This window comes from Echinococcus granulosus, assembly GCF_000524195.1.
Source record: "Echinococcus granulosus chromosome Unknown EG_S00002, whole genome shotgun sequence".
In the NCBI taxonomy this organism is placed as follows: domain Eukaryota; kingdom Metazoa; phylum Platyhelminthes; class Cestoda; order Cyclophyllidea; family Taeniidae; genus Echinococcus; species Echinococcus granulosus.
Genome location: NW_020170382.1, coordinates 2287401 through 2307758, shown reverse-complemented (window position 1 = coordinate 2307758; position 20358 = coordinate 2287401). Strand labels below are relative to the sequence as shown.

Here is a 20358-nt window from a genome sequence, read left to right as displayed (position 1 = left end):
AAGAGTGAAGAGAACCAAATGCATTTGACAAGCCCCTGCATATTACATCAAGCCATTATTTTATGCCATATCGAAAACCACGCGGACTTTTTAAACCACCTAATGCTAAGTGTCTAGACCGAATTCCAATATTTCCACTAAATTTTTGTTTTATTTCTTCAAAGCATTAACCATGATCTTTCTACAATGGTAATGTGCGCCTTTTCCCCTACCTTTTTTGGGAATTCCTTTGAACATAGCTTTTTTGGTTGAGTCCCTTTGTAAACCGATGTAACTTACTATTCATTTATTAGTTGTAGAGTTGTTTCAAATATTAACTTTTCCTTATATCACGAATAAGCACATCCCTGATATTAACCATCTCCTAATAAAGGGTGACAAATTCACTCGTGCTGATCTGAGCTGTTCAAGATAAATAGTGGCCTTTTACAAGGCAACTCTTGGCTACATCTCATCCACAATCTCTGCTGCATAGCAGTGTTAAGAAATACCTGCGTTCCGCTGTTACCGTTTTTCAGCATCCCCATCTCTTCAAACTCAAAAAAAGATGATTTACGACTTAAACCCGCATTATCCAAGCTTGAGACACGGAGCGAGGCATAGTGACGTTTCTTGGAATTTTTCTGTGAATTCATTGACCCATTCCGAACACCGTGTATATATCTCCAACTTCCCGTTTTAGTTAATAGTGTACCACTTAAAGGTATATTTTTTACTTATAGATAAATTTGATGAACATTTTTGCAGTACTAGTGTTAAGAAGAAAAAGAAGGAGAGTGAAATTACCTAGCCAAAACTAATCACGTCATTAGCTTTTGCCTCTAATTACGCCGTCCTAAAACATCAATGTTTTAAATTTGACACATTCCTAAAAGTATGGTAACAAAGCGTGAAATTGAACCAGAAAGACATCCTCACACCAACTCGAAGTGTTAATTTCTATTCTCCTGTCTGACTAAACAGCTTATTCACCTATGGATTGAAATGTATTATTATGAATTACATGGGATCAGCTAAGCAAAGGTGTCGCCATCTTACCTGCATGTTGAATCCAGTCCATGTAACCACCAAACTCCTTTTCTGTTTGCTGCTGTCTTCGCAGTTTCAGAAATGCTCTCCGTTTTTCCACTCTCTCCTTTTCTTTGGCAAATTCTCTAGATTTAAAAAAGGATTTCCAGGCCTGTGGGTAGGTGGTAGTGGAATATGTTAGGTCTGAAAAACAACGATGTCGTGATGATTTGGACCACAGTCAAAGTCTGTGTAAAATTAACAAACCCATGATGCCCAGACATTTGGTTATTTCCTAATAAATCGGCCTGTAATAAATGAAATTTTATCAGCGTCTATGTGTTTTCAATTAATAAGAAGTTTAAAATCGCAAAAAGAAGAAAGTGAATTGGTTTGGTTTTCTGCTTTTTTAAGCATTACGAAAACATGGGAAGTGAGTACCATTCCTCTAAATAAGGATAAGAAAATTCACAGAAAAATGGTCCAGGCTATCAGAAGAGGAATTCAATAGACGATCCAACCAGTTCATGAAACATTATCAATGTTGGAGACCTAGGGGGTGTTTTTGCTAATCAGGAAAGAAATTGCACACTCACCCGCTTAGGACACCGAGAATCAGATTGAGCATGAAGAAGGAGCCGAGGATAATAAGGGGGCTGAAGTAGAAGGCGCTAAATCTGTCGCCAACGGCATCAAAAGTCTAAAAAAAAGATTGAATTAATGTAATTACGTCTAAAAAGAAGGTGCTACTCACCATGTACATGATATCCGTCCAGCCTTCCATGGTGATGCACTGGAAGACGGTCAGCATGGCATAGCCAATGTTGTCAAAGCTGGTGATGCCGAAATTGGGACCCTCCCAGTAACCTTTGCAGACATACCCAGCGGGGCAGCGAAAGGAGCCATGTGCAGCGTTGAAGAAGCCCTTCGAGGAGCTCTCGTTACCAATGTTGCAGGGCACGAGCGACTTACTGTTTGGGATAGAGTCGGGGAGAACGTCGGGGTTGCCTGACATTTGATACAGATCTTTTATAAATCTTGCTAATTTACATTGAGTAAGAGTGGACGTAGTTAAACTTTGCAGCAAATTCGAGAGAAATTTTATTCCAACTTTTCGACTATTTGGAATGCTTTCTGCTATCCGCTAAAATCATGTCTGATTTTTGTAAGTCATATTTGTTGTAATATGGATTTCAGTCCATTTCCATATTTTACATCGGCACCTTTAAAAGTTTTAACGAAAGTCCGACAAGTCAAATCTTCTTAGTTTATTTTTAGAATAAAATTTCGTTCGTACAAATTATAAAGATCCGAACAAACGACAAATCGCCATTTGAGTGGCATTTTTAATAAAAGGCTAGCTAGAAGAATACAAAATGTTATATCATAAGTTAAAAGGACTACTTTGCCGATCGGTTGCAACGAGCAAATGTTGTTCTTTTAGCTATATAAAATTATGCTTTAATGCAGTCTTTAAAAATCATGCCTCACAGGATGACGTACTATGGGGAGTGGGTAAAAAGCTGTGAAAAATTGGCGCACTACTCGTCACAATCGAAAGGTTTATCCATTCATGAGCGATAATTTAGGAAGTATCGCAATGAGCAATACTTTATCAAGTTTCATCAGGAATTCATTCTTCTACTTTTGGGAAATTTCATCCTTATTCAAAAAGGTATCAAAAGAAAAACAGAATTAATTTGCTCAAGAGAAGTCTCCCAAGCAAGCGCCTAGTAGTCGAAATGCGAGTTCTTCTTCCAACTAATGCTAACCTTTGTGTTCGATTAGACTCAGATTTCAAACAACTTAATACTTAGTAAGAACAGCACCCATTGACTTACGATAGTCTCTCTCACAAATGACTCTTCGACCCTTATATCCTACGGCCAAAAGTCACATTTATTATTTTGTCCAACTTTATTTCGCTTTTTTATTATTTGTGACTTAAGATCAAAAAAGGCATAGTTCTCCCTATTGTCACATACAGAACAGTTTCGCTTTTGTGCTAAAATTAAGAGATTACATTCAACAGTGCGGCAGTACGGTGAACACAAGACACTATCTGAGATTGATGGTGTCGGGTTCACTGTTTACAATGCCTGACCGCACGATCATAAATAAATTCATTATAGGAAACAGAAAAAATTGTTTCATTTGTTTAAATTGTTCTAGAAGGCGTAATCGGTTCACATTTGAGTAAATAAATAAATAGACAACAGATCATCTAAGTAACTATTGGCATTGAGACGCAGTTCTGTTTTCCTGATCTCACCTGAGTGAAAAGTCAGGTTCACAATTGAGAAGTCAAAGGTGACATGACGCACTACAGTACCATACAAGGTTGCCTTTCGTTTTTCACACTAACGTATGCAACAATCTTCCACCGAATGTTGAGGTCTTAGCGTTTTCTGGTGGAAGAAAGGACACATTACTTTGAAAATAGAGGAGGCTGTTTAATTTGTAACAGGATTCCGTGCAGTATACGAAACAGCTTCTGAATACAGCCTTGCTTTTACGCAAAATAAATGGGCTACAACATATTTTGTGGGTGAATTTTGCCCAAGTCAGCAAACATCTTAAAAGTGAGGATAAAATACATCGCCGTCGTTTGTCGGATTAGTGTGTCTACAAATGAGTAGACAAGCGATTCCTTTTACGACCTAGTAAATAAATCCTGGTGGTTTCAAGTAAGAAGGACGCAAGATTAGAGCTTCACATATCAATAATAATGTAGTGATGCTTTAACTATCAAACCAAAAGTTTCTAATTTTGGCTCTGTATTTCAAATTACCATGGTTACGGTAAGTTTAATTCATTTCTATTGAGGCTCAGATTAGCCATAAAAGGCTAGCAAAATAAAACAATTTTAGAGATTTTGATAAGAATTTGTGGAAATATTGGGTGGCTTAGACTAGACGACAACTGAGACATGGAATAACAATGCAAACAGACAATTTGTGATATTTCCTCGGAATTTCAGTGATTTGATGATCACTTGTGAAACATAAAAGTGCTCAATTTTTGTTGTGTAGTAATTAACAAATTACATAAATTATGCCTATTTCTACCATTGACCATGTACTACATTTTGCACTGTCGATTGAGTTGCCAAATTTCGTTGTTGAAATATCTGAGGCATGGGCCAAGGTAGTATGAACAGATGAAAGGAATCCGTCAAAAAGACACAATAAGTCTCACAAATTACTTATTTAGTGCAAAAGTATCTTGTAGTATTCTAATACCTTAGCAATAATTTTGCGCATCGATCGTATTCAACTCTGGCTGACGCACGCCCCCAGAACACAAACATGTATTGTCGCCAAGCCCACTTGTTTGCATTCAATTTCTTCCCACCACTCTATTAGGAAACACATATTTAAACAAAGAGCTCGGTAAATTTAGGCTTCTTCACTCAAAACCCCGAGGCCTAAAAATTCCTCACAAACGGTCCTTTTGGTCAAGCATGATCCTGTTCGTCATACGGTGCAACTGTGTTGAAGTGGAAACGAAAAAGTTTTGAGCAGTTTTGTTTCAATGACTTCGCATCGGGGACGTGTGTGATCAATTAGCGACAATTGCTTTGAGCCTCAACGAGCTTTCAAGGGAATCCAGTCGAGTGACGTGACCTTTTTCGATCGCACGACCACATGAGCCATGCGCCTACGGAGCGGAAGGAGACAGGCGGGCTGACAAGACCTGGCAATTACAAGGTAGACACTACGCTTCCTAAATGACACCCTTTAAGCAGTAACTGCATTTCAGTCGGTAAAATTTTCCACATGGGCTAGAAGGTGTTCGATTAAATAAAAAAACCGCATGTTGCAAACCACCTACTTTCAAATCATTCTGTCCAGTTAAGTAGAATTACCTGATTCTTGCTTCCACTTTCGGTTGCTCAAGTAATTCTCCGCGATGTCATTTTCGTAATCTATATTTTAGGAAAACTGAACAGGACTACCATTTTGCTCCAAGATTGAAGTAATTTATTGTCTAACACCTTATTCTTCGTCGTGAAAGATAATTGTCATATTGCTTTGACTCGGCCGTCATTCTTTCAATGAAATTAAGTTGTTCCGAAATTCTTACTAAAACAGGAGCCCCTTCCTCTTGGTCTCAAATCACATGGAATTTCTATAATCATTTTCACGAGCCTTGGAGTATCTTTCTGAAGGAAAGGGGGAGGAGGCATCCAAAAATAGTCCTGTAAATTAAATCAGTGCAGAAAGCAGCTAGGAAATCTACACAAGTTTCTTCAATAAATGAGTCGGCTAAAATAAGTTCTTGCTCAGACATGGGACGCATTAGTTGAGCTAAACAAATTTCCTCTAGCCAAAAGCATTACATGGTGGCCCTTACTTTTTCGTCTCCAGGATCTCAACAGAAGGAAGAATAGTCCACTCACGTTCATCGAAGCAGGTCATATGGAAGGCGCCAGAATAGAATTCCAATCCAACAATGGCGAAGATGGTGATTGCAAAAAGAAGCAGAAGACCTATTTGAAGAAGAGGTGCCATTGCTTTAAATATAGACTTGAGCACAATCTGCAGACCTGTAACCAACAAAAGGGTAAAGAGGTATAGATGATCTTGAGGGAGGAATGAGTGAACGATAGATGCAAGGTGAATACGAAACTAACTCTCGAATCCAGTGACCAGTTTGATCGGCCGCAGCACCCGCAGAGCGCGAAGTGCTGGTTGATTAAGGTTGGGCAGAATGTACGCCAGCAAACTGAAATGGAAAGATGAAAACATCTCATTTAAGCTTAGATGGGTCGATGTGAATTAAACAAACGTTAAAAAACGCAGTGATGTATCCTATTCAAATTCAATCATGACTCTGTGAACCATCCAGTTGGTTGTCGGAAGTGACTTGTCTCAAATTGAGGAACTCCATCATGGTTAATAAAGGTGATTTTAAGAGCAACAGAGCGCCATGAAAACATTTAAAGTAGGCCGTTAGTGGTGAATCACAGTGGGCATTCAGTAAAGCGAGCAACCTGCAATTACTCCTATTACCTTAATGACAGTGGTGGATTACTAACATCCCTCCTAATGACCTTGAAGCAACGTCCTAAATTGTGAATAAGGACATGGAGCGAGAGAATGAGTAAAATCCAGAATCATGTACTAAAAAGTTACTTACCCGGTCGCCACGACTATGAAGTCGATTATGTTCCAGATACTTCGTAGGTAGGCACCTTCATTGAGTACGAATCCTAAAGCGGCAATTTTGAGCAAGGCCTCCACACAGAAGATTCCGAGAAAGTACTTCTCTGTTTGCTCCTAGAAGTAAGGGTAAAATATTTATGATCCCGATTCGACTAAGAAAAGTGTATTTGGTGAAGCGCATGTGAAGAATGTAGCAATCCGGTTGTATGTTACAGAGAATTAGAAACCTACTTGGATTTGTCGTTAAGTACTTGAAAATGTACAAAATCCGCGGCTTCAACTCACGAGACTTTCACTAAGAGCTGACTTGTCACCAGAAGGGTAGTGACGCTCCATTGCGAGAACAATGCAGTTGGCGGTGATTGTGAGCAAAACCATATACTCGAAGGGCGTGGACCAGAAGAAAAAGGTGGTTAAGGATATTTTCCTCGTTCGATAGAATACAACGAGCACTTGGGAGCGTTGTTGAGTGCCCCATTAGTTTGGTAGGGAAAATTGCGATGTGGAGCATAGTTGAATGGGCGAGATAGCCCATCTTTTGTCAAATTCAAACGCAGTGGGTGCCAAATTTTTCTTACGTGTGTGAATATCAAATTTTCATTCAAATGCTAATGGGTGTACTAGTACATTACATTGAAGTTCGTGGATAGCCTTTTGTACATTATGATGTAATACTTTAGCAAGAAAGACTTAAATTCTAACAAATTTTGGCGAACACTTTTCGCAATTTAAATCCGAGACAAACACACGAAATCGTACTATTAAGGAAACAGTGAACCGGGTTGAAAACTGGTGAATTTTACATGCTCTAGGGATGAAAAAAAGGACTATTTGTGTTAGCTCATTTCCATTCACACAGATACTGTTTTATGTTCTATGAATGTGAAGGGTATAATAAATGGTTATGATGGGAATTAAACAGCCCTGGCTTGAGCCACCGATTACTGCAACGAATCTTCAGCTACCTTTCTTATTTTACAGTCGATCATGATAATGTGTTCCATTTTACACAAACCAAGGAGTTGCAAAAAGTGTTTACAACAAGCCTATTGCATTTTCAGATTTTGAGCCAAAATTCGGTTTACTAACTATTGCAGACATAGGATACGTCGTTTAAGAACTAACCAATGTCACAAGGAATGCAAATACTATTTGGTCTTGTGGAACTAACAGGAAAGCAAATTAGTCTTCTAAATGCATCCTAGTGTTAGTTTATGGAAGGGTGATCAAATTTGACACTATTTTACAAACTTGTACGCCTCTCTCAGGCCAATTTGGATGGTAAATTTATCCAATTGAAGAACTCATAACAGGAAAAATAAAAAAATAATTCAAGAATTGCTGCTACACGTCTTGTAAATAGTACTCCTCAGTCAAAAGTCAAATTTTCTAAGTTTATCGTACAAAGTTTGCCATGTTAATCATTCGATTCGAAAGTAAAAAGCGAACAAATTGGAAGTCTCAATCCGGCCAACAAAAGGCTGACTTGACGGCATTTGAAAGCGTTTTAGTGCAAAAAGCGTACTACATTATGCCAGAAACTCGTTGCGTTACACAGTAAAAACCGCTCGGTGCGCAAACAACCTTCGACTTCTTGAGGTCCGCAGAGGGGAAGCCCATAGGCTTCTGCTTGACCGGAATATTTGGAGTCATTAGCGGCTCTTAAGACTATGCTGTCTTCAGGCGAAAAAAACAACCAACCGCTTTCTAGGCACCGGATTTCTGCGCGTAGGTAATCCAACACGTTTTCATCAAAGTTGGCATTATTTATGGTCAAAAATTTACTAACAAAATATGCATAATCATTTGTAATGACTCGAGAGGAGCCATTTTCCGCCTGATTAGCGAGTGGATGCGGAGATAGTTGGTGTAATGCTTATAGTCGTCTTTCGTGCAAGGAGTTCTAGCTACAGGAAAACTCCACTGTCTGACTTTCTTGACTCACCAATATTAGGGCATAAAAACGGTAAAGTTTTTGCGAAACGTGAGTTCATAGGGTATTCTGTGGTTGGCTGATAAAACATTGAGAAACCTCAAACTCCCCTTTACTCAGTAGACATGAAAAAGGATATCCCCAGTCAATTATAATTCGCGCGTACTTCCGAATGACGTTCTTTTCGGAAAAGATAAACAGCAATTTATTCCCCGAACCGATGGGCTGAGCTTCAGGATCACTTTCGGGATTGGGGGTTGTCTTCTCCGGGCGTTGGGTGTAGATGGAGGGGTGGAAGTTTAGGGAAGTTTGTGAGGTGTCACAGCACCGCATCTTTCCATGCATTGCAGAGGCCGCGATAACTCCGAACGAAGTGATGCCCGACTTGGGGCTACCGTAGCCGTCCCCACCACCAACTTTACTACCACCGCAGTCGATGGGGCTTCTGCTGCCAGCGCATTCCTCCCCAGATGCAACAATCCTAGTCATACTGGTGTAGCTTTAAATACATCCTCTTTGGTGGAGTCGACAGTGCAACGATGGCACGGTGGTCGTGGCAGTGTCTGTCGGCGATGTTAATGACGATAACGAGGGAAGTACTCTGCCTCCGAGGCATACAAGCTCACGCTCACGAAAAACACGTTCACAGCGTTCGTGCGTTTGTTCCCTTACTGTCTCACTCACTCACTCACACAGACTCATTTTAGAGCGAAATTTTGCTGCACTCGGACGTGAATGCACGCGTTGTGCATGCGTGCGTGCGCAGCCTCGGACGCACACGTTTCGTTCAATTTTGAGGTATGAGGGTGCGAGCGAATTGGCTGACCAGGTTACTCACTGGCTGGCGGGCTAACCAATCAGCTGCGCCCGCCCGATATGGTTCGGTTCATGCGACACTCAGTGCAGCATGCAGATGCGCGCGCGTGAGTGCATGTCGATACGGCAACTGCCGCCGCCGGACTGCCCTCGTACACAGACGCTCATTCCTGTATAAATTCTGCGCTCTCGACAGGTTGTGGCTTGTTGCAGCCCACCGGACATTTTATCAATCTGCCAGGCTTTATTAACACGGCTGTAGGGAAGTGTGTGCATGAGGCCATCTGAAGCAGCAAGCAATGTTAAACGATTTCTCCGAACTTATAGCTTGAGCGTTTGTTCCTTATTTATTGCTCACTCATATGCATTCCTTACAAGCTTTTTTTGTTTACTCAGAGAGGAAGAATAAGTATGAGTCCATTGTTTCCGTAATAATTACCTATGTGGAATATGATGCCTGCAGTTGTAATGGTTTCATTTTTCATAAAAGCTATTTATTTTGTCCTTTTACTCACCGTTGTTTTTTAAAATGATGCTGAATGATGTTTGCGGTCAATAAAGCGCTTTAATTGAGGACTCATCAATCTTGACTCCGATGCTGGATTTACTGCCTTCATGCATGGACATATTTTGAATAAATTCGCCGCAATTTGTACTTTTATTTACATGGGAACAACAATTTCATGTCAACTTATTTTTGGGAGAGCTAGGCGTTGATCAATTCCCTGCACTAGATCCGCCACGAATTCATCGAAGCAAAGACTCTCAGGCCTAGATTTGATCCCGAAAATTTGTGCTAAAGAACAATGAACGGTTATAATTCTTTGCCAAAGAGTTTTGTTCATGCACTTGTTTGATATTCAATGCTGACGCAAGATAGATTTTTTAGCCGTTTTATCAAAACACTTCGAGTGACTCTTTCCAAGGTTTCCCACCATAGAGGTGATGCCAAAATTTCGTTTGACTTGTCCATGCTCACCACTCTGGTGAGTGAGCGGACACTTGGTCTCTCCTGCTGATCTTCAATAAGCCATTCAAGTTCCTCAGTTTTTTCCCCATTTTATGTGATTGACCCAGCACCAAATGACGCAAAGGGTGCAGTCACAACAGAAGTGACAATCGCCTAATCAGGCGGTGAGCGTAGCCGACAATAAAGGTCTAGTTGTTTTCACTCCTCATGAACGCTTTCTTGGACGAATTTGCATTACACTTTGGAGTCAATTAATGCATGCTCTGAGTCGAAAAAGCTGTAAATTCAGTGAAGCCTCACTCATTAATACCCTCGTTAACAAGGTCCCAGAGGACGTGTTTTACTGTCCCAATGTGGCATAAATGGTTATTTTTTTATTTCCGTCCAATCAAATGTGCCTTATGTGTGTGACTTTCCCAGTCAAGTGGGAAAAGTGGACAGCAAATATGGGAACTTTTCTAGAGACGAAAATGTTAATACCTTAGATACAAATCTTGCAATTTGCAGTTTTTTTTTTCCACCGTTAAGTTCTTGTTCCTGAAGGTGGGCTCCTCAATTTCCAATGCATCTCTGCTGAAAAAGTAAGATAAATCCAAACTTTAGCCCAGTGTGTTTAATACTAAAATCTTATCAAATGGGGTAGATGGATGGTAAATCTGCGTCTAAGATCCTGTTAAATGTGCCACTTTTTATTCCGTATTGCAGCAAAAAAAGTGCAACGGGTGCCCTCTTGAAGTGGTCCCTTTTTGCACTAAAGTGGTGGGAAGTGGGGACTTGCAAGTGGCTATTAGTGAGCATAAAATTCATTTTTAAAAATCAAATCTTACTGTTTTTTAGTATTAGGATATCCAAGTGCCCATTTAAGTTTTAACAATTGCATGGAGGGGCACTTTAGTCATGATCCGTTCTCAAGATTTTGGTTTGGATTCGCTTCTTTCAATACAATATGCTTAAATAAATATCTCAGGGGCAATTTACCAGGCCTAATCTTTGAAACGGAGTGCACATTTACCGACACTAAAGAGCGACTTAAATCCAAATTTCATCTGAAAGAATGCTTAACTAGAACATCATTCTGGAAGTTATTAAACATGACAAGACTTTGACACGTATGTTTTGGTGCAATTGACGGAAGCATATGCAAATGAAGGCACACAGTAATGATCTCGAAAATCATCTTGATGTGCCATGAAAATTCTAGAACAATCCGGGCAGTGCTAACGTGGGCATCTGCAATCGCGCTTCCGGCGGAAAAATGAGTCCACCTGTAGCTAGTAAATGTGATTGTGGGTATTTTAAATTATGATTACACAATATGTGTATATGTGACACATATTATAGGATTAAATTAGGAATGATAAATCAAATAAACTAGAATAGCACATGAAAGTGCTGGAAAAGTGGAAGCAAAATCGGAGAAGAATTATCTGTCAAAAGGAGCATGCGTCCATCACATGACAAAGCTACCAGTTAAGGTAATCGTTAAGTATATTACCCAAGCAGTGTCACCCCCAATTTAAATCCACTTAATCACTTAAGTAATTATACCTCCCCAAAGCCCAAATATTTCCTGTCAATAGGTGGTGATGCGTCAAGAAGTGTGTTTACTCTGGTGTCTATTCTAAAGATAAATGCGGAATAAAATCCTCTATTTTCGTCTCTAATATGATGTAGTAAGGCCCAAAACTTAAAAAATGGGGAAACTGTTTTGCTTTGTCCTTCAGACGAGCTTTTCAAGGTAGACTGCAGTGATTAGGTGAGAAAGGAAATGCATGCTCGAATGCTGTGCCTTTCAGCAAGTTCCTCAGACACCTGTACTTTTATCAACTTTTCTTGGAAAATACAATTACAATCCCGTCACTTGCCTCTGCCTACTATCATAAATCAGTGCACATGTGGTCTGTAGAAAGTTGGGCCAACAAAATTATGCCACAAATTCTTCCTTCTGCCATCTCACCTCCTACCCCAGATCAGAGAATAAAAGAGTTGTTTGAACATTTCAGATTCGATAAGATCCCTTGCCCTTTGTGGGAGTAATCCCTGAATTCGTGCATTTCACCTTTTGGGCAATGGGGAAGCAGTTTCGATTAAGACGTAAGAGATAATACTACCATGATTTTTATCAAAGTGACTTATGCCATTGGATTAATGCCAGTTTATGTAATTGAGTGTACGTAATTCTTTCCGTTAATAAAGATGTGCTGTCCAAATAATGAAGCATAAAATTTGGCTTCCACCGAACGCGTTCGCATAGGATCTTAGTAAAGCCATTCGTCTGAACAAAGATGTGTTTAGCCAAGCGCCTATTGGGTTTTTACTGAAATGTCATGATTTATTTATTTATTCTTCAAATGCCAAGTCTTTGTTTTAAATCCAAAAATTATTCTCCTGTATCTCAGCTAAAAATCGGTCTGGTTAATCTATACGATACATTGGATATGCTTGCAGAAGCCAAGAACTTGGAAGAACGAAGTAAGTGAGGAATTTGCAAAACAAAAAAACAATTACTACTGGTAGTTCAATTTAACTTAACGTATTCTGGAGCATATAAAAGCTTGATTTAAGTGGTGTTTGGTTGGTGCCAGGTCTAGTGAATACCTTTGGTGGATGATGAAGAGTTTCTACGTTCAGCTTCCATTGGTAGTTTAACTTTGAGAAATGCGATCAACTGCTGCCGTTTAGGTGCTACCATGGATTGCCGTATCGCATAGTGGTAAACCATTTCCGTTTAAATAATTTTTTAATATTTGACAATATCAAAACATTCTTTATACTGACCAATCAAGCTTGAGAGAAGCTAGTAACTAGTAACTTGACTTTGAAATGTAAACGCCCTGTTGAATACTTGGAACTTTAAAGGTTTTCCTAAATGTGCTATGGACTTTGTACTATCCAGCTTCCTCAAACCAGAGATCCCTTAGATGGCCTTGTTGTTGAGACGGGAAACAAGCTGAATTGTACGTGGTTTGCATGGTATTTACGGAACCTACCATAGCTGTTTTGGCCTCGGCTCGCCGTTGCTGACTTGCATCTCTTCTCCGGCCTCTGAGGTAGTAAATAAGTATGTGAAGCGACACTGAGGTTGGTTTTCCGTTAAGAAAGTTGTTTATATGTTGATGTCCAATTTTAGGACGATTGAACTACCAGTAAGAATTTTTCTTCAAAATATCTTGTAAAGTGGGCATCGATTCGCAGCGAACGGTTTATAAATTGAAGAGCTGAATCGGTAGCCCCATTCTGGTTGCGAAATTTAGCTCTCACTACGTGATTATCAGTAGTATTTCTCCAAACCGGGTTAAAAATAGTTGGGCAGGATGACAAAGGTTTGGTACCCTCTATCCATATCACATTTTTCTCTAAAAAATCAGCCTTTCTATGATCTACTAGGCAATGCCTTATAATTTAAATATCTACTCTCCAGGCCCTATATAAGCGACTGAAAGAAACGCTTTTTATAGGAATCAGCAATAATTTCCTAGATCTGTTGTAGCATTGTAACGCCTACCTATGATTTACATTGCAGAGATATTGAGTTTACTAGAACTATTTCGCATACCAGTGGAATTAGACTTTGATTGGGGACCTAGATACCTTTTAAGGCATAACAAGGCGAATGAATGAACAATTCTTCCTATTCTAGTGATACAGAGGAATAAGGCTTGATTAGCATCAATCTCCAGAAAATCCATGTTTTAAAAGCCTGTGTAATTTAGTAAAACATTAAAAAAACCTATTGATGGCAGTGACTACATTAAGATTACCGTCAACTGTGTGAACATAAATAGATGGGTCCACCTTTGAACCGCTAGTACTAACAGTAACCGATTCTGGGATTATGGAACTCATAGGTGTCGGTCATTACTGAATCAACCTGTAACATACATGTGTATGGATGCCTGCTAAGGTATCTGGTCAAGTTGTAATGCGTTGCCATGGTTGAGGACGAAGCAGAAGCCAAAAGCGTGGGCCTAAAACCACCCTGTTTGTTTGACGGACTGCAAAAGAGTCTGGACATTAAAGGAGGGCGAAGGAGAAGCTGGTGGTCTTAGGCACATTTGCATGACCACTTAACTGACTGTTTGAACTTCTGTGTAGAGGCTATTTTTGAGATCCTTCACCTCATTTGGAAAAAAAAACCTAAGAATGGGCAAATGCTCCATCTCCTTGAACGTATTCAGACCATCTCCATTGCGCTGAGTCGTCTACATGCATTAAATTAATCATCTGCTTTGCATTTAGTTATTGTAGCGTGGTCCTCTTTGAAAACACTTTAAGGTGCATGAGCCGGGAAACGGCTTTATTATGCGTATACACGAGGTCTGGTGGTCTGTTAACACGAAACACTACCAAAAAGCTAGGAACATGAATAACCACTCATAAATGCGTTAAAAAGGTGCAGTACGATCATGCCATTATAAAGTAATCAAACCTTATTTGTAGTGCCTCTTACTTAAAAGAAGTCAAAGGTTTTCGACAGAACAAAACAGTGCGACTTCATTGGAGAAATTTCCACCTATCCCCTCGCGTAGGTTGCTGAATAACTAAATACTTTATTTTAGGTTTGGATCGACTCACTATAATATTAATTTTTACTGGTCTGTTTCCTTTTCAGTAATCATAACTGCAGCGCTTCGAGACTTTCCTGAAGACGAAAAAAGACAATATGGGAGCAGAATATACAAGTATTCAACGTGGTCAGAGGCCAGCCCACCCGGCGAAGGTACGATGGCGGAGGACCTAGGTGGTCCCTTTACCATAATCTAAAGTTAAACAAGCCAAAAAGTATTGCGTTGCCCCTCTTTTCTCTTGAGCGTCGTCTCTGGCGCGCCTCCTGATCGACTTCCTGCGTCAACCATCACAAAGTAATCAGTTCTGTGAGGCAAAAACCCACGAGCCACCCATGCCTGGCACCAAATTTTCATGCATTTGAGAAGATTCTCGATCGCAACGTCACCATTTCCTCTTGGCATTTCTGCCAGATCTGAGGTTTCTTCTCGGGGAGGGGGAATGGGCTTACCATCACACGTGTCCATAACTAGTCACGTAACAAAGGGCAGGATTGAGCATAGTGGTGTGGGGGTAAGATTTTGCTTCTATTACAACTTTACATGTTGTTCTCACTTCAATGCTCCCCAGCCATATCTGTCTGGGTTCCCTCCACCTACTGCAGAAGTGAAGGAGGTATCGCGTTATCTGGCATTTTACACCTTCAAATCGGCATCGTAAACAGCTCTGTAACAAACTTTTCCAAAAGTTTTATGGCTAGTGCCGCTTCGCTTATTAATAGCATTCGTGCAGAACATAGTGGTCACAGATTTTCCCATCCGCAGCCTGTTCCCTTCTCCGTCACTTTGAAATTTTGCATTTAGGAGTAGAAATCAGGATATTTGTGTTTTCTGCTGCCACCGATACAGGGTCCGGACCCTTTTTTGAAGTTGAAAGAAGACAAATACTACTGTAGGACGTGTTACTGATGCACACAAGGGTTTGGGGCTACTGACACGTCCTGGAGGCTAGTTCATCCAGCGAAGGTACAAAGGCTAAGCCCCTAAGTGCCCCCTAACCAAAACCGAGAGTTAAGAAAGCAGTTGATGTATTACAAAAGTAGAAAACAAATAGCTCAAAGTTGATTTTATCCTAGCTATATTTGGTTTCCGGTCAGATATCATTTGGGAATCAATTCAAAAACTTATATTGCGAATAAATTTAGAGCCCTACAAATGTTGGCATAAAGGTTACTGAGATGGTACTTTTCTTAGTAAAAACCACTAGGCAGAAAGCCAGGAGCATAGCTACCTACTTATAAGTGCGCTGATAGGTCACAATTATAAAACAATAAAATCTTTTTTGCAAGGCCTTTAAAACAAAATTAAATATCCCTATTTCCTGGAAGGAATTTCCAGGTATCGTCCCTGCGAAGGTTGGTGGATAAATAAATAGTTTATATTACGTTTTAGTCGCCTCATCATAATTTTAATTTTAACTGATCTGGTTGCTTTTTGGCAAGCAGAACTTTGTCCCCTTTAAGCAGTCTCAACAATGGGAATTTCATAATGACCATCTCGTCCATATCCAGTCGGATTCACACAACGTTACTGCTGAGTGTAAGTACAGGTTATTTTTAGGTATTTCCGTTGACGTGGCATCACTTGTAAAACGTTTGTGCGCCTGCATCGAACAAAAAAAGGGCGTTTCATCACGTTCGCCAATAAGTATGGAGCAGGCTGAGTTTGGCAACCTCCTTCAACAGCTAAAACTCCGGTGTGTTAGCCAATGCCATCTACTAATCACACGCCATTACTGGGTCTGGCAAATTGGCATGCTGCAACCTGTTCACCTACCTCACCTTATAACCGGTAGCCTAATCTAATAAGCGACAAGTTGAGGCACTCGCAAATGATATTTTTTTTCAAGCCAAAGTAAGTTGGTTAAATGAGGCTATCGTTTGAGTGGATGGTGGCACAAATTTCGCCAATGTGCTAATTGCATAGTTTATCTAATTGGTTTACTTGTTCTACTGAAGCCGCAGCCCCCATTGGTTGTTTGTGCGTCGCGTCAATTTGCCTAGGAAATGTTACGCGCATGTGCACGCATTCACCTCCACATTCGCACTTCTAAAGTTTGAATTTACGAGAGTGTTTGAGGTCTTTTAGTGAAGTAAAACGTTTAGTTTCTGCCTGTTAATCTCAAGTCACCGAGTTCCGGTGCCTACCTGTCGCCTATTACCTATAGAAGACTGTATTTATTTAAGTTGGGAGTGATTAACTTATCATGTCTAATTTTTTAACCAAAAGCTTATGCATTTTTATACGGTGATTATTTGATCAACAATTACCAGGAGAAGAAGTGGTTTAAAGCAACATTCAAACCTTTTCTCAGCAGATAAACGGATGATAGTCTTTTGAAACTGTTTGTCACCCAAGTTCTAAAATGTCACATTTGACGATCCACATTTGCCACAGTGATTCAGTAGAGTATAAGAGGCTTTTTCTCAATTTAAGAAGTTGACTATTTATAATCCGTGTTCTGAGCCAACTTATTAGTAAATTACTATGTTTATTTGTGTCTTTAAGCGAAATCTTCGTGTTTTGCAAAGTCGCGTTACATTCGCGTGGCTAATGCATAGGTTTATTTCCTAGTAACATATTTTTTATGTAAAAATATGCAGTATGTGCTCGTGTTAGAATATTTTAGATCATTTCTTAGCAAGATCGGAGGTTAGTTGCCCTTCTAGCAATAACTTGAACATGAAACTTGGAGTCCTAATTAACTGACTCTGGGTCTTGATCTATTTCTTGAATGGTGAATCATTGAGCACTAAATTGTGATGATCGTGTTTCATCTACCATTAGCAAAATAATCTTGGTGGAAACGTCGGCACTGTTTACACTACTTACATCTATTTCATAAAAACCACCTAAAATAGGTTCATAATTTCCCCTTAGGTTCAATTTTTGCGAATTTCAGTCTACCATTTTTGAAGTAAATTAAAAACTATTAAAATTCTGCTATAAAAAAGCAAGTGATAACAATTTTGGCATCCACCATGAAAGATAAACCAATTAGCTAAAAAAGTCATGGTGATTTGTTAAGTATTTATCGCATGGCTTTCTGTTTATTGAGATTCGTGGTACATATTTTTTTAGAAAATGAAGTACACCTCTCACTAAAAATTGTGTTTTTTAAGCTGGAAGCTCGGACTTTTGTCCACTGGAAAATGTGTCATTTCCCTCGTATTAAGGTGAAGCAGTCGGTACTCGAGATATAGACCGCTATAAGCTGGTGCCTGATTGTGCTGTCAATCCTTTTGAAGGCAGTGGAATCCACATACAGGTTAACTCACAACCTTCCCACAACGCCAAAATGTCATAAACCAGATCACCGCCATAACGATTCTCTGGTCGAATGCGTGCTCGTCACCAAACCTTGCTCACTGGTCAATTGATATAAGTAAGCAAATGTTAATGAGCAGAAGAGCTTGTTGCTCTCCTTCAAGCTAATAAATAAAAAAAGGGATTTTATTGTTTCGTCTGTTGCAGAAACCACTTTTCTGCAGGAGTGCGATGGTTGATTATTTCGCAGTTACTTCAATCAAATGCCCACTGACTGAACCAAGAATGGAATGCGGGAATGTCTCTCTCACATGCCATGCAAACTCAAAGCGAAAATTCCCACCATAGAAGCAGTTGAACGGTAATTAATAAAACCCCAAAATACGGTTATACCAGAAAGAGAAAAAAATTCTTATAAAAATAAAACCTCCCTCCATCTTTCAGTAGCGAATTCTCAGTGACTTTCTAATCGTGTACTGCTTATAATTGGCACTTTTTCCCGAGACTCCTCCCCTATGTGTAGAAGCTGTACAAGAGAATATAAGACCCTTATTGGACCCTTGAAGATTTCAAGGGGCTCAAACAGAAGTCTCTAAGGTGGTGCTTTTGAGTCTGCTGGTGAGAGGCTCACGTGGTGAGCACAATCCAGGCATAGATGATTTGTTGTTTTATTGTTCTGGCTTTATTTTTATGCACCCTCTGGCCTACTATGTTATGGAGTCTAGCAAAGAAAGCTCCCAGCACGAATGACCTCAATGGTGAAGACCAGTTAATATTTGTTATTGAGACCTTAATGGTCGATGTGAACAAATCCTTTGTTACCTTAGGCACCACTAGCTGCATTAGTGTCTGAGCCCATTGTAGACTTTACTGCCCTGTTTTTACAGTGGTCTATGCGCTTAACTTTTTAAGTTTTCTTTTAATGGACTCCATTGTCAATCGCCCTTGGGCAAAGAAAAACCCGCCATTCCCATTTTATCAACAATCTCATCCCTCTATTTTAATGGCTCATACAGGTACTATTTAGCGTCTTCCAGTGAATTTTTACTGCCATTCCACTTCCTAGCTGGTAGCCACGACCCTTAACGACACCAAGGCCTACTAATCCCATGAGGCACTACGTCAACTGGCTCATCGAGTCATGGACTTTCGCACAACAGGGCAGTGTCGCTTTTGCCACTGATCTAGAAGGACGACGGAGCAACAAACACCATACAAGATGCTCAAGCCTTGACCACTGGCTCGTAAGCCAACTGCGAAACAAAAGGTTGAAGAAGCAGTGTGAGAGAATTCTGAATCAAGTTGTTTTAGCTACGTGGCTGACTTTCGACGTCTCAAGTGCTTAGATTAAAACCCGAGCTAGTTGTTGCAAATTTCTTGACTTTGTCTTTAATCACAAAAGCAGTTCTCACAAAAGTCAGGCAACAATTTTTTTTAAAGTGAGATAACTATCATAATTGGTTGGTCATTTTGGGTAGGTCTGAATGATTGATGCTTCATGCTAGCTAGGCAAAGTCTGGATCATATAATATGGAATAATTTTTACCACTTTGAAGCTATTATGAAGAATATGCCTACCTTTTGGATCTCCAATGACACTTAGATTAAAATAACCCGACGTAGCAATTACTTTCTAACTTGCAAAGTTCCGTGAGGTGCGTTATGAAGACAAAGACTAAGCCTGGTCTTCAGAGCAGCGGTGATTACGGTGAACCGTAAATTTAGAGCCTCACAAGAGTACAGTGAACTCTTGAGCTAAAATTCATGAAAGAAGTGTTCATCCAGGAATGGACAAAATTTATTTTTTGGCAAGCAGGAAAGATTCCTGCTTGATGGCTTAGAGCGCAGGAGAGTAAATTTGGTAAGGTTCTTTAGAAGCTTATGAAATCAACAGTAAATTCAGGAAACATTAATCAACGACTTTGGCTTATTAGTGGTAAAAAGTGCTATCACAAAAACAATCTACGAGAAAAGCACTAAAATTTACTACCTTGATTGACTGTTTTGGTTGATGCAGGAGCAGGCATTGCATACTGATGCAATCACTGCCATGTGGAACCTATAGCAATTATAATCTCCTGCCTTTTAGAGTTCTGTTGGTCTAAATTAATGTTCGACTGATAAGCTAAATTAGCCTATTGTCTTCTAAAGCTTTGACTAATTTCTCTTTGATTAGGTGACAGTTTTGGCAGACGCATAACCCATTCCTGGAAGTTTCGTGATGAGTGACTTGTTTAGCCGATGCCAATGTGCCAGATCGGTTTCTATAAAGTTAGCATCGACTTTATTCAGTGCTAGGTTTTGTGACAACGCAAGCGTAGAGGGCTTAAAATGTGATGGGAATTCTCACCATCTGCTGTGTAGAAGCCCGGAGTAACTCAATTGTAGCTACTTTGAGAATTTAGCCATTGAGTCAGCCTGAGGATGTGGAGTTATCATCGTTTAGACTCTAGAAAGACATGCATTACCTTAAAATTCCTTAAATTAGTTCCCATTCCGTCATCAGAAAATCTTCGTTTGTTGCTTTTAGAACGCCTCAACTTTAGCTGCCGCTATTCTTTTGTAAAATCAGAACAAATGCGTTTAAAAAACAGGACAGTTAGTTATATTATTATTGTATCTGAGTGTAAT

At 39.8% G+C, this 20358-nt stretch overlaps 1 protein-coding gene across 1 annotated transcript in view; it reads right to left on the bottom strand. All coding sequences in view use genetic code 11, as the record gives it.

Moving 5' to 3' along the window:
- Positions 1-8598, bottom strand: part of EGR_00597 (Voltage-dependent P/Q-type calcium channel subunit alpha-1A) — a gene marked incomplete at both ends in the record, with an annotated part of 19129 nt that extends 10531 nt beyond the window's left edge. The window contains 10 exons of the mRNA XM_024489846.1: positions 1039-1154; positions 1605-1708; positions 1763-2049; positions 4877-4936; positions 5411-5557; positions 5645-5736; positions 6151-6290; positions 6462-6628; positions 7761-7960; positions 8276-8598. Coding sequence (XP_024355843.1) covers positions 1039-1154; positions 1605-1708; positions 1763-2049; positions 4877-4936; positions 5411-5557; positions 5645-5736; positions 6151-6290; positions 6462-6628; positions 7761-7960; positions 8276-8598 — 1636 coding nt within the window. The remainder of the gene's footprint in view (positions 1-1038; positions 1155-1604; positions 1709-1762; positions 2050-4876; positions 4937-5410; positions 5558-5644; positions 5737-6150; positions 6291-6461; positions 6629-7760; positions 7961-8275) is intronic.
- Positions 8599-20358: the final 11760 nt, after the last annotated feature.